Source organism: Poecilia formosa, unplaced genomic scaffold (assembly GCF_000485575.1).
Source record: "Poecilia formosa unplaced genomic scaffold, Poecilia_formosa-5.1.2 Scaffold239, whole genome shotgun sequence".
In the NCBI taxonomy this organism is placed as follows: domain Eukaryota; kingdom Metazoa; phylum Chordata; class Actinopteri; order Cyprinodontiformes; family Poeciliidae; genus Poecilia; species Poecilia formosa.
In genome coordinates, this window is record NW_006800178.1 from 498,242 (window position 1) to 511,358 (window position 13,117).

At 46.1% G+C, this 13,117-nt stretch overlaps 1 protein-coding gene across 1 annotated transcript in view; it reads left to right on the forward strand.

The window, feature by feature from the left end:
• LOC103149945 (1-phosphatidylinositol 3-phosphate 5-kinase-like) overlaps positions 1 to 13,117 on the forward strand; it is a 38,789-nt gene that overhangs the window by 17,569 nt on the left and 8,103 nt on the right. The window contains exons 21-44 of the mRNA XM_016680279.1: positions 7 to 824; positions 914 to 1,321; positions 2,636 to 2,736; positions 2,814 to 2,885; positions 2,956 to 3,127; positions 3,215 to 3,393; positions 4,406 to 4,519; positions 4,616 to 4,724; positions 4,803 to 4,957; positions 5,928 to 6,024; positions 6,426 to 6,483; positions 6,575 to 6,703; positions 6,786 to 6,906; positions 7,125 to 7,220; positions 7,300 to 7,380; positions 7,897 to 7,988; positions 8,098 to 8,157; positions 8,401 to 8,577; positions 8,664 to 8,767; positions 8,839 to 8,967; positions 9,791 to 10,052; positions 10,126 to 10,200; positions 11,217 to 11,327; positions 11,751 to 11,911. Coding sequence (XP_016535765.1) covers positions 7 to 824; positions 914 to 1,321; positions 2,636 to 2,736; positions 2,814 to 2,885; positions 2,956 to 3,127; positions 3,215 to 3,393; positions 4,406 to 4,519; positions 4,616 to 4,724; positions 4,803 to 4,957; positions 5,928 to 6,024; positions 6,426 to 6,483; positions 6,575 to 6,703; positions 6,786 to 6,906; positions 7,125 to 7,220; positions 7,300 to 7,380; positions 7,897 to 7,988; positions 8,098 to 8,157; positions 8,401 to 8,577; positions 8,664 to 8,767; positions 8,839 to 8,967; positions 9,791 to 10,052; positions 10,126 to 10,200; positions 11,217 to 11,327; positions 11,751 to 11,911 — 3,881 coding nt within the window. The remainder of the gene's footprint in view (positions 1 to 6; positions 825 to 913; positions 1,322 to 2,635; positions 2,737 to 2,813; positions 2,886 to 2,955; positions 3,128 to 3,214; positions 3,394 to 4,405; positions 4,520 to 4,615; positions 4,725 to 4,802; positions 4,958 to 5,927; positions 6,025 to 6,425; positions 6,484 to 6,574; positions 6,704 to 6,785; positions 6,907 to 7,124; positions 7,221 to 7,299; positions 7,381 to 7,896; positions 7,989 to 8,097; positions 8,158 to 8,400; positions 8,578 to 8,663; positions 8,768 to 8,838; positions 8,968 to 9,790; positions 10,053 to 10,125; positions 10,201 to 11,216; positions 11,328 to 11,750; positions 11,912 to 13,117) is intronic.

The window sequence follows — 13,117 nt, forward strand, 5'->3', positions numbered from 1 at the left end:
TTCCAGACGAGTCAAAGACTCTGATGTTCTTCGACGGCTGCCCGCCTCACCTGGGATGCTCCATCAAGCTGCGCGGCGCTTCAGAGTACGAGCTGGCCAGGGTGAAAGACATCATTATGCTGATGGTGTGCGTTGCCTACCACTCTCAGCTAGAGATCTCCTTCCTCATGGACGAGTTCGCCATGCCGCCCAGCCTACCCCAGAGTGGCTCCTTCCCGTGCCTCCTGGAGGGCTCTGCTGCCGATGAGGAGATGGACGGAGACAGCATGGAGAAAACGGCAGTGAGCGATAACTCTACGTTAGGGGAACAATCCGAAGAAGCAACTTTTCTGGAGTCTTCAACTAAAACTGAAGATATGGATATTCTCAGAGTCATACAAAACCCCCAGCCGGTTCTGTTCTCCGTCCAAGAGGAGGCTGGAAACTCTGAGACCAGGACATCATCCCCATGCTCCAGTCCTGTGCCGCCTCCTCTATCCATTGGTCCTCAGTTCCTTGTTGAGGAGGAGCAGGGAATCGGCTCGGACACTCTGGTCGGCACCTCTGAGGGGGAGACAGTGGGAGAACTTGGTTTGGAGGATGAGGAGCGCTCAGACACCCCCACCCCTAAGCTATTCCGAGACCCCTTGCAGGATGACACAGGGATGTTCATCGCCGAACACGTGGACTCCTCCGACGACCGCCTCAAGTCCATCTCTGCTGTGTTTAAGCACGAGCTGAAGGACATCATCCTGTGCATTTCCCCCTTCATCACTTTCAAAGAGCCATTCCTCCTCACACCGGGGGGCATGCACTGCCCCAGCAGGGACTACTTCCCTGAAGAGGTACTGCTGTCTTGACTCAAAGCTCAGGATTGAAACTGAAGCTTCTCTAGTTTGTTGTTACCCTTTGTATGTGTTCGTCTCTCCTCTAGGTCTACCTGTCTCCTCTCCTCAACAAGGACCTGAAGGAGCTGGACGGACGCAGGAAACGCCAGCTGCTCAAAGACTCGGCTCCATCCTCCGTGGCCAGCGGACAGACCTACGGCACCGCCCAGCCCAGACCCGCCGACGTCCTGCCCTGTCACAGCCTCACCACCGCCCGCATCGTGGACCACCTGAGCAGCAGCCAGGACCTGGCCAGAATGTTGGCCGACTACAGAGCAAAAGGCGGCCGGATCCGGCAGAAAGAAGCAAGCGACACGTTTGGCTCTGCTGGTCCTGCTGCTGCCGGCGGCAGCAGCCAGAACCGGGCACCAGACTTCCCGGTCAAGGCGCTCGGGAAGGCCGACAGCGAGGAGGAGAAAACGGGCAAACAGAACGACGTGAACTGGACCCCAAAGGTACAGTTTATGGATAAAACACTCCAGTTCCTTTAACCTGCTGAAAATCCTGATTTCCTGAATTACATCTGGACTGTCTTCAGCTAGTCTGGACAAATCTGTAAAATTACTGTTTAGGCCTAGATAGGTAAAGGAAAACCTGAGAATGGAAAACATGAGATTTTCCAGAATCTGTTCGTTTTTTTGCATTTTCCACTGCTCAAAACTAGAGCTGGACGACATGGCTGTAAAACATCTCACGATTTAAAAGTTTCATATCAGTCAATAGATAATTATTAATTAGTTTTTAGTTTTTAATATCCTAAATACTACCAAACTGGTGATGTGACATTTCCTGTTTTATCCACCATTTCCTTTTAGGCTGTTTGACTCTTTTTCATCTTTCACTCCACACCACAGTTTTCCATTTTTAACCGGTTATGAAGCTTGGTGGCAAAACATGAGTTAAATTATCAAAATTCTATCACACGTACTTTCCATGGAGGGATAATTTGTTTTTGTGTAAATACAGCGGATGCACACGCAAATTGACTGCAGAAAAGGTGGGCTGGCCTTTAAACGCTCACTGGTTGCCATGGTTACCCACATTAGCAAGCATGCCGTCGGCGTAGTACAAGTGTTTATCACAACACGATGAAATAAGTTGAGCTACCAAATTGATATTAATAAAACACCGGCACTCAGACGGCACAGAGCAGGGTGCAGGAAGCGATCTGCTCTGGTGGCAAATTGTTAATTATCTCTGCTTTCAAGTAGTTAAAGTCATGACTACTGCTATGTAGACATTACTAAATTACTTAATGCTGCTTCTTGAAGTGCAGCAAACTTCTATAAAGAGATAAAAGAAAGCCGCCGTCCTTGTCAACTTAAAAGTTTTCAGGGTGTCTGACTAAAACCGAGCTGGTTCCACAGGAGAGGAGCCTGATAACTAAAGGATCTGTCTCCTAGTCTACATCTTTAAATTCTAGGAACCAGCAGTAAACCTGCAGCCTGAGAGCAAAGTCCTCTGTTAGGAACATCTACACCAGTCAGGTCTCTGATATGTGATGGAGCTGATTATTAAGGGCTTTATGTGAGAAGGAGAATCTTGTATTCTATTCTGGATTTAACAGGGAGCCAATGAAGAGAAGCTAAAATAGGAGAAACATGATCTCGCTTTTTAAAAATTTCATCAAAACTCTTGCAGCAGCGTTTTAAGTCAGCTGAAGGCTTCTCACTTCCTGTCAGCAAAGAACTACTGGTAGAGGTCTCAGTAGTTAGCTTAGCATCTCTGCATGGCAGGATTCATGGATGTTTCCTCTTCTCTTTCCTTAGCTGGACTGTTTGAACCCGACCAACCATCAGAGGCTGTGTGTGCTGTTCAGCAGCTCCTCCCTGCAGTCCAACAATGCGCCCAACCCCTGCGTCAGCCCCTGGTAAGCTGCTCACACACACAGAACGTCCTGAGTCAGAACCATCGCTGTTTAGACTCAGTGTGTGCGTCTTCCAACAGGATCGTCACCATGGAGTTCTACGGCAAGAACGACCTGTCGCTGGGCGTGTTTCTGGAGCGCTACTGCTTCAGGTGAGACTCGCTTAAAGTGGCCGCAGCCGGTTCCAGGGTCCGTTGGCTTCAACGGATGTTTGCTTTGCAGGCAGTCGTACCAGTGTCCCAGCATGTTCTGCGAGACTCCCATGGTGCATCACGTCCGCCGCTTTGTGCATGGCAGCGGCTGCGTGCAGATAGTGCTGAAGGAGCTGGACTCGCCCGTCCCAGGCTACCAGCACACCATTCTGAACTACTCATGGTGCCGTGTGTGCAAACAGGTGAGGCACATATGAGGCTGGGGCTGCTGGGAAATCACTTCTGCTGCTGTTTTCCCTCCCCCGTTAACTCTCTACTGCCCTCTGCAGGTGACTCCAGTGGTGCCTCTATCCAATGACTCGTGGTCCATGTCTTTCGCCAAATACTTGGAGCTTCGCTTCTACGGCCACCAGTATACCAGACGAGCCAATGCAGAGCCCTGCGGACACTCCATCCATAAAGACTACCACCAGTACTTCTCCTACAACCAGATGGTGGCTTCCTTCAGGTTGGTCTCCGTTTGTTCACCGCTGTCTGACCTCCAGCAGATAAACGTGAATATCACCTTTTAAAGGGGCGGTACTATGCAAAGTTGACTTTTTAAAACTTTATATCATGTAATACTATTATTCCCTCATCAGAAACATACCTGGAGTGTTGCTTAGATTTTTTTTTCCCCATGCATGATTGTGAAATCCTTGAATCTCCCATAGCAACCATTTGGGGTTGCCTAAACTTGGCAACCCCCAGACTTTGGCAACCCCATTTGTTTTCAATTAAAATTCAAAAATACCTTATTCATCCCAAGGGGAAATTAAATTAAATTAAATCACAACGCTCTGCCTATTTCTACAAAACTCCTTCTTGGAGTTGCAGTCCCCAAGCTGATCATCTGCCTCACAGAGCAGCCGTTCTCCACTTGGGTCCTTCAGACTAGCCAGCAGCAATTAGCAAACACCTGGTGGAACTGAACATCAGCTGAGCTCATTATACAATCTACTTCTCAGTACAACCATCCTGATAGGTTATTTTATACATACAGTATTTGTATAAGTGAATGTAACATAGTTACCTTGTTATGGTGTAAAATCACACTATATGCATGGAAAATGCAAAATGTAATGGAAAAATCCTGTATTGACCCACAATGGTAAAATTTCTTTTCAGAGTGATGGACAATAACAGCAAATAGGCACACAAATATAAAATACATGGAAAAACAAAATGAAGAATAAAATACTGTGCAGTAAGGGCAAACTTTCAACATAAATACTTTATAAAAAATACTCTAGTCCAGAAGAATTCACCTGAGTTGGATCAATAGAAAATGTTCATGACTCTTTGAGCAGAAGACAAACTATTTACAATTAGTGACAATAAAAACAGAACAAAAACGAACGAACAAATATAATAATGCCCCTTTAAGAAGAAATTAGTGTAGAGGAGAATCTTGTGTTGAAGCGTTTATTCATCAGAATTTACATCTCCTTCAGTAAATCGATGAATCTTTACTTGTGCAGCTACACCTCCGTCCGGCTGCTGGAGATCTGTCTTCCTCGTCCCAGGATCTTCATCAGGAATCTGGGCCCGTCTAAAACCAACCTGCAGCAGGACCTGAAGGACTTCTCTCAGAAGTGAGTGGATCTGTTCTTCTGGTCACTCCACTGTTCCACTCCCACCCCATCTGGACCGGACCAGGCACTGTTCTGACCGCTCCTCTCCCTCTGCAGGGTGGCCCAGGTGTACCTGGCCATCGACGACCGTCTCACCTCCCTGAAGACCGACACGTTCAGTAAGACCCGGGAGGAAAAGATGGAGGACCTCTTTGCTCAGAAGGATGTAGGTGATGGTGCTCCGTCCCGCTCCCAGAGTGTCTGGACCGTGCGGGTCGGCCTCATGTTTGGTATCTGATGGCAGATGGAGGAGGCGGAGCTTCGCAGCTGGATCGACAAGCTTCAGGGGCGCCTGCAGTCGTGCGGCCTGGACTCCCCTCAGCAGCTGCAGGTCGTCCTGGAGTCACTGGTGGTGAAGAAGCAGAGTCTGTGTGAGATGCTGCAGTTCTGGAACAGCAGGTAGGAGCTGACGAGTTCAGTCCGACTGTTGAACCTGATCTGTAATGCACCCTGCATGTCTGAAACGGCTTCATACGTCTTCACCGAGTGGTAGAAAATAAAATATTCAGCGTCTGTAAAGTTTAGTCTGACAGCTTCCAGATTGGGGTAAATCAGTAGCAGGTTCCGCTAATGCAGGGGTGTCCAATGTGTGGCCCTTGAAATAATTTCGTTCAAGTCAAAAATGGAGAGAGAAAAAAAGGTCAACAAAATGGAAAAATGTGAAAGTTGTCTATAGTTCTTGTACTAAGGTAACAGTTCAAAGCCTGTTTTTGTGTTGAATCTCATGATATACAGATTTTATTAAAAAATTGGTTTATTGTTGCACAAGTAAGCTAAACTTAAAAAAAACAAACTCATAATTTCATATTTGCATTTTTAATTTAATACATTTTGTGGCCTGCCAGTAGTTTAAATTTGCCAGTTTTGGCGGAGAAGTCTGAACACCACTGTCCTAATCAAAGGAACCGATGGTCAGATCAAAACACAACATGGTTGTCTGTTGATCTGGAGCAGAAGTGTGTGTGTGTGTGTGTGTGTGTGTGTGTGGGTGCCTCTAGTCACTAACCAATCAAGGTGGAAAAACATCAGCAATCACCGTGGAGAAGCAATTGTTGATAGCATCACTATGGGAAGGGTTCAAAGGTCAAACCATTTGAACCCTTCCCAGTCAGAGAAGATGGGAACTCCAGGATTCTACACAGAGATGAAAACGTGCAAATCATTTAGTGCATTTACCAGTATTCACTGGAGTGGAAATTTCAATTTCTAACAGTTCAATAAAAAAATAAAACCAGTCCGACCTGAAACTGCACAGGCCTTTTTCAGCCTGGTAGCCGTCACAGATTATGACCGCGCCCCAAGAAAAAAACACTGAAGCATCTTGTGCTTCATTAAAACTCCTGATTGTTTTTTTTTTTCTCTCCTGCAGACTCCAGGACCTGTTCCAGCAGGAGAAGGGCAGGAAGCGTCTGTCTGTCCCGCCGAGTCCAGGCAGACACCGACCCAACACCACTGACGACACCAAGGTGGGCGTCGCTGCTGTGCTCAGACACCACTAGCTGCTGTAGCCATCAGGCCTGGTTAGCAGCACAGAAGTTTGTGCTGAGATGTAGAAATGCTGCTCACGCCTCCTCTGTGTCTTCTAACCTTGGAAAGCATCCAGTTTCCTATAGTTTGATGAAAAAGCTGATTATTAATGAATGAACCATTTTTTGTAGTTTTTCCTGACCGAGCTAGCTAGTTTTTATTTTGTTGTAGTATTTCATATTCCAGCTCTCTGGTTCCTCACTTCCCTTCTAAACCGGACAGGAAGCATCTGAAATGAGACCATGTGTTATTCAGCTGACCGACCCTCATGAGCTTCCTGTCCAGTGTGGGCAGCTGCAGTGTTTTGGCTGCTAATCCTCCATGTTTTTGTGCTTTACAGAGCGCTCTGGACTCCTCCCCTCGGAACCCGTCCCCTGTGGTCCAGAATGGGGAGAAAGGTGGGTTCAAATAACCTCCACATTCTTTGTCCTAATAAAAGGTTTCCTGCAGGTGGTGTTTTGTGTGAAGCTGCTGTTTTTCTCTCATCAGAGGACCGCCACCTGTGCCCACTGCCCTCAACCACCTCGTCCCTGCTTCCGTCACCTGGAGACCCCGGAGCTGATTCCACCACAACTGGACCCAGTTTCAGTGAACCGGACTCTGTCAGCATCCCAGAAGGTTCACAGATTCACTCTGACCTGCACATTCTCTTTATCATTTCTGCTTCTGCTCTTCATGTTTTGAATCTGTGGCCTTCCAGATGTGTTTGAAGGCCACCTGCTGGGCTCCACTGACAGCCAGGTGAAGGAGAAATCCACCATGAAAGCCATCCTGGCCAACTTTCTGCCCGGCAACAGTTACAACCCCATCCCTATCCCGTTGTAAGTGTCGTATCAGAGTCGGTTCCTGAGCTGGAAGAGGGGTTCAGACATCCATCTTTTTGTATATCCACTGTGAACTTTGTATTTTTGCTATAAAAATGGACAAGAATGAGATTTGATCTCTTGTAAAATGTGCCGTTTTGGAATCGAAATGTGTGTGAACCCTGCAGTTAATAGAGAAGTGCTTAATGAGATGGCGGTGTGTGTGTGTGTTTCAGTGATCCAGATAAACATTACCTGATGTACGAACACGAGCGGGTGCCAATCGCCGTGTGCGAGCGTGAGCCGAGCTCCATCATCGCCTTCGCTCTCAGGTGACCTTTCACCCCCTTTACCCTTTGATTGCTCCACCTCAGAGTTGCTGACCTGCTGTTCGGTTCTGTTGTCCCCCAGCTGCAAAGAGTACAAAACGGCGCTGGACGACCTGTCCAAGTCGTCCAGCGCAGCCGGGGACGACGCTCAGCAGCCTGCCAGGTACTCGGCTTTCATGTTATGTGAACGGCTTCGGCCGTCAAACACAAGGCCCGTGGGCCAAATGTGGCCCGCTGTAGCTTTTTATGTGGCCCTCTAAACTCCAAGTTACATGACTAAGTCCCTCCAGTTCACACAAAATCTACAGATTCCCACAGTTTTCTCAGTTTTTTTTTTACTGTAAATTTTTCTCAAAATTGGCCAGAAACATTGAGTTTAAAAGACTACTGCCTCAGCCTTACTTGATGTCGAGTTGAATCCCCATATCGTGTTTGATAAAAAGTCACATTTAACGTCATTCACTAGCACAAATATCATAAAAAGTCCTTAAAAAATTTCTAAATTAGTGCCGCAGAAACAATCGCAACATCTCATTCCGGTGGCTGAACAAAAGTTTGATACAACAAACTGCCTGAAATAGTTTTTCTAGATGATATTTAGTCTAAATGACTAAATGTCAGCGCGTCTCAGAACGCTGAGTCAGCAGGTCTGACCTCTGGTTCCTCTGGGTGTGTGCAGTGCGGAGAGTCGGGTGAAGAGCAGCCCTGCGAGGCCCAGCGATTCTCTGGCGGCGCAGCAGAGTCGCAGCAGCGCCGACGGCGAGCCTCTCAGTACGGATCCACACGTTCCAACGAAGCAAAAGCAGCATTTCACTGCAGACTGACAGATGGGAAAATTCTTTAAGCTTTCTGGTTTTTTTTCCCCCCCACCCATTTTCAGAGGATGCCGATTCAGCAGATAAGCAGAAGAAACAGACGGTGAACCCACACATCGAGCTCCGTGAGTCTCTGAATTTCTCTGGGACAAACAGAATCAAATATCTGGATTTGAAATACATTCTTGGATAAATTTAAGAAAAGTAAAAACAGATGGTAAGCTGATGTAAATCAACAAAGTGCTGCTTATCAGCTGAATCAAATCCAGCTCTATGATCTAACAGATGTAGATGCTACGAGGACATCACTTCTCTGGGCTCGGATCACACTTCCTGTTAGATCTCAGCATTTGTCATTTCCTGCCCAGAGTTCTCAGACGCCAACGCCAAGTTCTACTGTCGGATCTACTACGCCGAGGAGTTCCACAGGATGCGTGAGGAGATCATGGAGAGCAGCGAGGAGGACTTTGTCCGCTCGCTGTCCCACTGTGTGAACTGGCAGGCCCGGGGAGGGAAGTCCGGAGCCGTCTTCTACGCCACTGAAGGTTAGACAGGAAGTCTCTGGAAGGCTGCTCCATCTGCTCAGGTCTTTGGTTTAAAATTCAAACTCCCGTTGCCTTGTCTCCTCCAGACGACCGCTTCATCCTGAAGCAGATGCCCCGGCTGGAGGTCCAGTCCTTCCTGGACTTTGCTCCGCACTACTTCACCTACATCACTGGAGCTGTGCAGCAGAAGGTACGCCAGCAGCTCCCGTTCCTGTTTGTCAGCTCGAAGCGGTTCAACGTTTAACCAGGTTTGGTCCGCAGCGGCCGACTGTGCTGGCCAAGATCCTGGGAGTTTACCGGATCGGATACAAGAACTCCCAGAACAACGCCGAGAAGAAACTGGACCTGCTGGTCATGGAGAACCTCTTCTACGGCCGCAAAATGGCTCAGGTGGGTCAGCTCACAGCTGGGTTGTGTTCTGAGTACTGCTGAACGTACGGGGCCCCTAAAGGGACATTGAAGAAAAAAATAAAGACCATCTTGTGTGCGCCAGGCAGTGTGTGGTATGGAGCCTCCTAGGGGACATACTGAAAGTCTTCCTTATGGTGGCCACCATACTTCCTGCTTTTATATAAGGTTCTCATAAGGATTTTCCATGCATGTTAGTAATGTTAATATCTCTCAGAAAATGTGTTTGTTTTATAGCTCTTTGGTGCAAAAAACTGATTGAAAATCGATTTATTCACACATGTTCATGTCTGTCTGTGTAAGGCTGAGATGAAACGGCCCTTTATTACCAACACAAAGAGACAATCAAAACTATCCAATTACTTTATTACCCTGTGATAATGACTCAGAAACAGTCCAAGTAATTTGGATGTACTTTTTTTTCCCTACATATAGAAAGTTTTGGTTTATGTCTTAAAGGGGATGGAAAGCCCATGTTTGCCTTTACATTTTGCAAATAGGTTTGTGGTGGATTTCTATCCCAAAGAAAAAGATATAAACCTTTGGATATCTCACAAATGAGATGCTAACATACATGGAAAAACCTTATATTATAGCAGAAGGTACGGTGGCCACCGTAAGAAAGACTTTCAGTCTTGCGAAGAAACGCAAAATACATTCCCCCCAACCCCCATGTCCTTTAGGGGGCTCCGTAGTCTGGTGTGTGTGTGTGTGAGAGAGAGAGAGAGAGTACTTTTTTGTTTATTTTCTTCAGTGTCCCTTCAGCCCTCTATATGAAGTTCCTGACCGCTGAGGTTTCCTGTAGGTGTTCGACCTGAAAGGCTCTCTGAGGAATCGAAACGTGAAGACGGACTCCGGGAAGGAGAGCTGCGAGGTGGTTCTGCTGGACGAGAACCTCCTGAAGCTGATCCATGACAACCCGCTCTACATCCGCTCCCACTGCAAGGCCATCCTCAGGGCGGCCATCCACAGCGACGCCTACTTCCTGTCCAGCCACCTCATCATCGATTACTCCCTGCTGGTGGGGCGGGACGACGCCACTGACCAGCTGGTGGTGGGGATCATAGGTGAGTGTGGAGGCCTCTGTGTTGTGGGTCAGAAGCTGAGTGCTGACAGTGCTTCCTCTGCCGTCTGCTCCAGATTACATCAGGACATTTACCTGGGACAAGAAACTGGAGATGGTCGTCAAATCCACTGGAATTCTGGGAGGCCAAGGTACTTCATCAGGCAGATCTTCTGTCACGCTCATGGGGCGCCGTTTGTAGTTAGTCAAAAGTTAACAGCAACAATTTGGGTTATTTAGAAGTAATAGACTTTATTTGGAAAGGAATAATGTACAGCTCAAACATAAAAGCAATCATTTGATGCGCTGCACCAGATTACAGCACAAACCTAACAGGAAAAAACGAGGCTTCATTCTTCAAAGTTGTGTTCATCTGGTGTCACAGTTGCAAAATATTTGAATTTTATTTATTTCATAAAGGAGACACTTCATCATCATTAGCCAGATTTAGCCAGACCGGCTAATTTGAATCTGTAGTTTCCTAGCAGGTTCATAGGAAGGATAAAAAAAAACAAAGTTACAATTAGCATTCATAACATTCATGATCTGTGATTTAACAGATTTCAGTGTATTGTGTAACTTAAAGTAAATATTTATCAGAAGAATAAGTGACACCCGTAAGGAAAAAAAACATGTAAAACTTTAGTTCATTTAAAACATATTCAAGACAGTAAGCATTGCTACAAAATGACTTCATGAAACAATAAAGCAATAGTCTGAAACCCAAAGAGAAAATGACAACGGATTGAAATAACTTTACCTAAATGGTATTTTTACAGTCTCTCACACCAACTGCTCCTGTAGTTTAGTTTAACTGTAATTGGTTTGCAAAAGGAAAAGTCTTGTAGCAGTGGTGGAACCAAACCGTGACGGGCCTCATATACAATATGAATGTCTGGATAAATTTAGCTAGCTTATTTAATTAGCTAGCCAAATGTTTAGTTAATATTTAGCTTGCTAGATAGAAATATTTAGCTTGGGTTCAAGCTAAATATTTAGTTCATAAACTAAATGCATAATAAAATAAAATAAATGGAGGTTTAGTACAGCATCAGCACTTTAAGATTTTAAGGCAAAAGAAAAAAAAAGTGTTTGAAACATGATGGGTCTAATCTGTTCCGTTTCTTCTGAGCAAAGTTCTTGGTGAGCTTCTGGATTTGCTCTGCAGGGAAGATGCCCACCGTGGTTTCTCCAGAGCTGTACAGGGCTCGCTTCTGCGAGGCCATGGATAAATACTTCCTGATGGTGCCGGACCACTGGACCGGCCTGGGGATCAACTGCTGAGCCCGACCCGACACCCAGCAGTCCACTCCTGGCTCGCCGTCATTCCACAGCGTTCATTCTGCCTTGCTCGACGCGCTGCAGCGACTCTGGACCCCTGGTGCTGCAGAGAGGTTCTGGTTTTCTGCTTGGTTCCATTTACTGAGTGGACCTTCGGAAACATTCAGCTGAACAAACTGCTTCCTGTAATTTAATGTTTGTATTTGTACAGAGATTATGTGACTATTAAAGATTATTAACACAACAGACTGTTGCACTTCATTCATTTGTGTAACATCTAACTCAAGAGTTGGTCTGTATTCATGAAATACTCCCCTCATCTTCAGAGCTCCTATCTCCCAGAAACTGTTGTGAACTTGAACGCATCCTGTGATGCATCAGCTGTTCTTGTTTTGAGGTTGGTGGTGTTTCTCTTCATCAGACAGGGAAGCTGATCGAACTCGATGGATGGATGGAGCAAAACGTGGAGTGATCGTGGCGTTATGTTTAAAGGCTGCAGTAGCCTTGGGGAGTGGCACACCGAGGAGCCCGTACTACCTGCAGAACCTCATTAATCCAGTCACTCAACATGACGGGCCTGAGGTCAGCAGACGGAGAGTCTGCTGTGGAACTGATGCTCAGGGTCACATCAGATGTTTAAATGCCGACATTTTTCTACCGGCGTACCCACCACTACTGCTGTTGTTTTTTTGTTTTTTTTTATTCGATACTTTAATGGAGATGAAGAAACCACCATTGCATGACTCGACTTAAAAATTACTTCTATATTCATGAAGTAATATTGTAGAGTGAACTTTTTAAGTTTCCCATCAGTCTACTCTGACTCCTGGTGAATTGCCTTTAAGTTTTTGAATGGATTTTGCTCAACAATCCTCTGAAGGCAGCAGTCATCCAGGTGGCTGGTGCTTCTTTTTCCTACCCACTTTTTCCATCCACTCAACTATCCACTGATATGATTGAATACAGCAAAGCCAGCTTTTATAACCATAACTTGTTTTTTATTTATTTTTTATAATATTCTAATTTTCTAAGACACTGGATTGTGGGCTTTCGTTCTCAATGTAAAAAAAAAAATGCTTTGAAATATGCTCCCTTTCTGCAACTCAAACATGAAAGAATTGAAGTGAATGTGCATAAAAACTCAACATGACTCAGTTCTTTGACTTTTTCCTCCTTTATTTGAAATGCATCAGCAGGTTTCACACCAGCAGCAGCAGCAGGCCGTTCTGCCTTGTGTCCTCAAACGAGACGCCTGACAGTTTAGAACTGTCTGTCTGTGTTGGCAGTCACCTGAACGCACCACTGCATGTGCCAGGTGTGTGTTTTCCTTTCAGTCCATCAGAAGCTCTTCTCAGAGGAAGTCCGCTGCCCGACATCAGAGCAGGTCTGACAGAAAACCTTCTAAACCCTGGAAATAAATTAACTCGTAAAGAAAATTGCACATAAAGGGTTTAAACTGGGGCAGTAAGTCGACGTTTTTGGCTTCTGTGCTCTTGTTTTGGTGGTGTTGGTGTCATGCAGGATCATTCTGAAGCGAGGTCAGCCGTGTGCAGCAGGAAGATTAAAGAACAGAAAACCTTCATCTGAACCGTCCATGGAACAACCCGGAACGTTTCTCCTGACTTTCAGCTCAGTGGGATTTCTGGCACCAGGTTCTGCGTTTTTTTGTTTGTTTTTTTAAACCAAACGAAGGGAACTAGGTGTGATTAAACCGACAGAACAGAGGGACGTGGATCAGTACGGGGTCACAGTGTCACTGAGGATCCCCAACCCGGATCAGACCCGGAG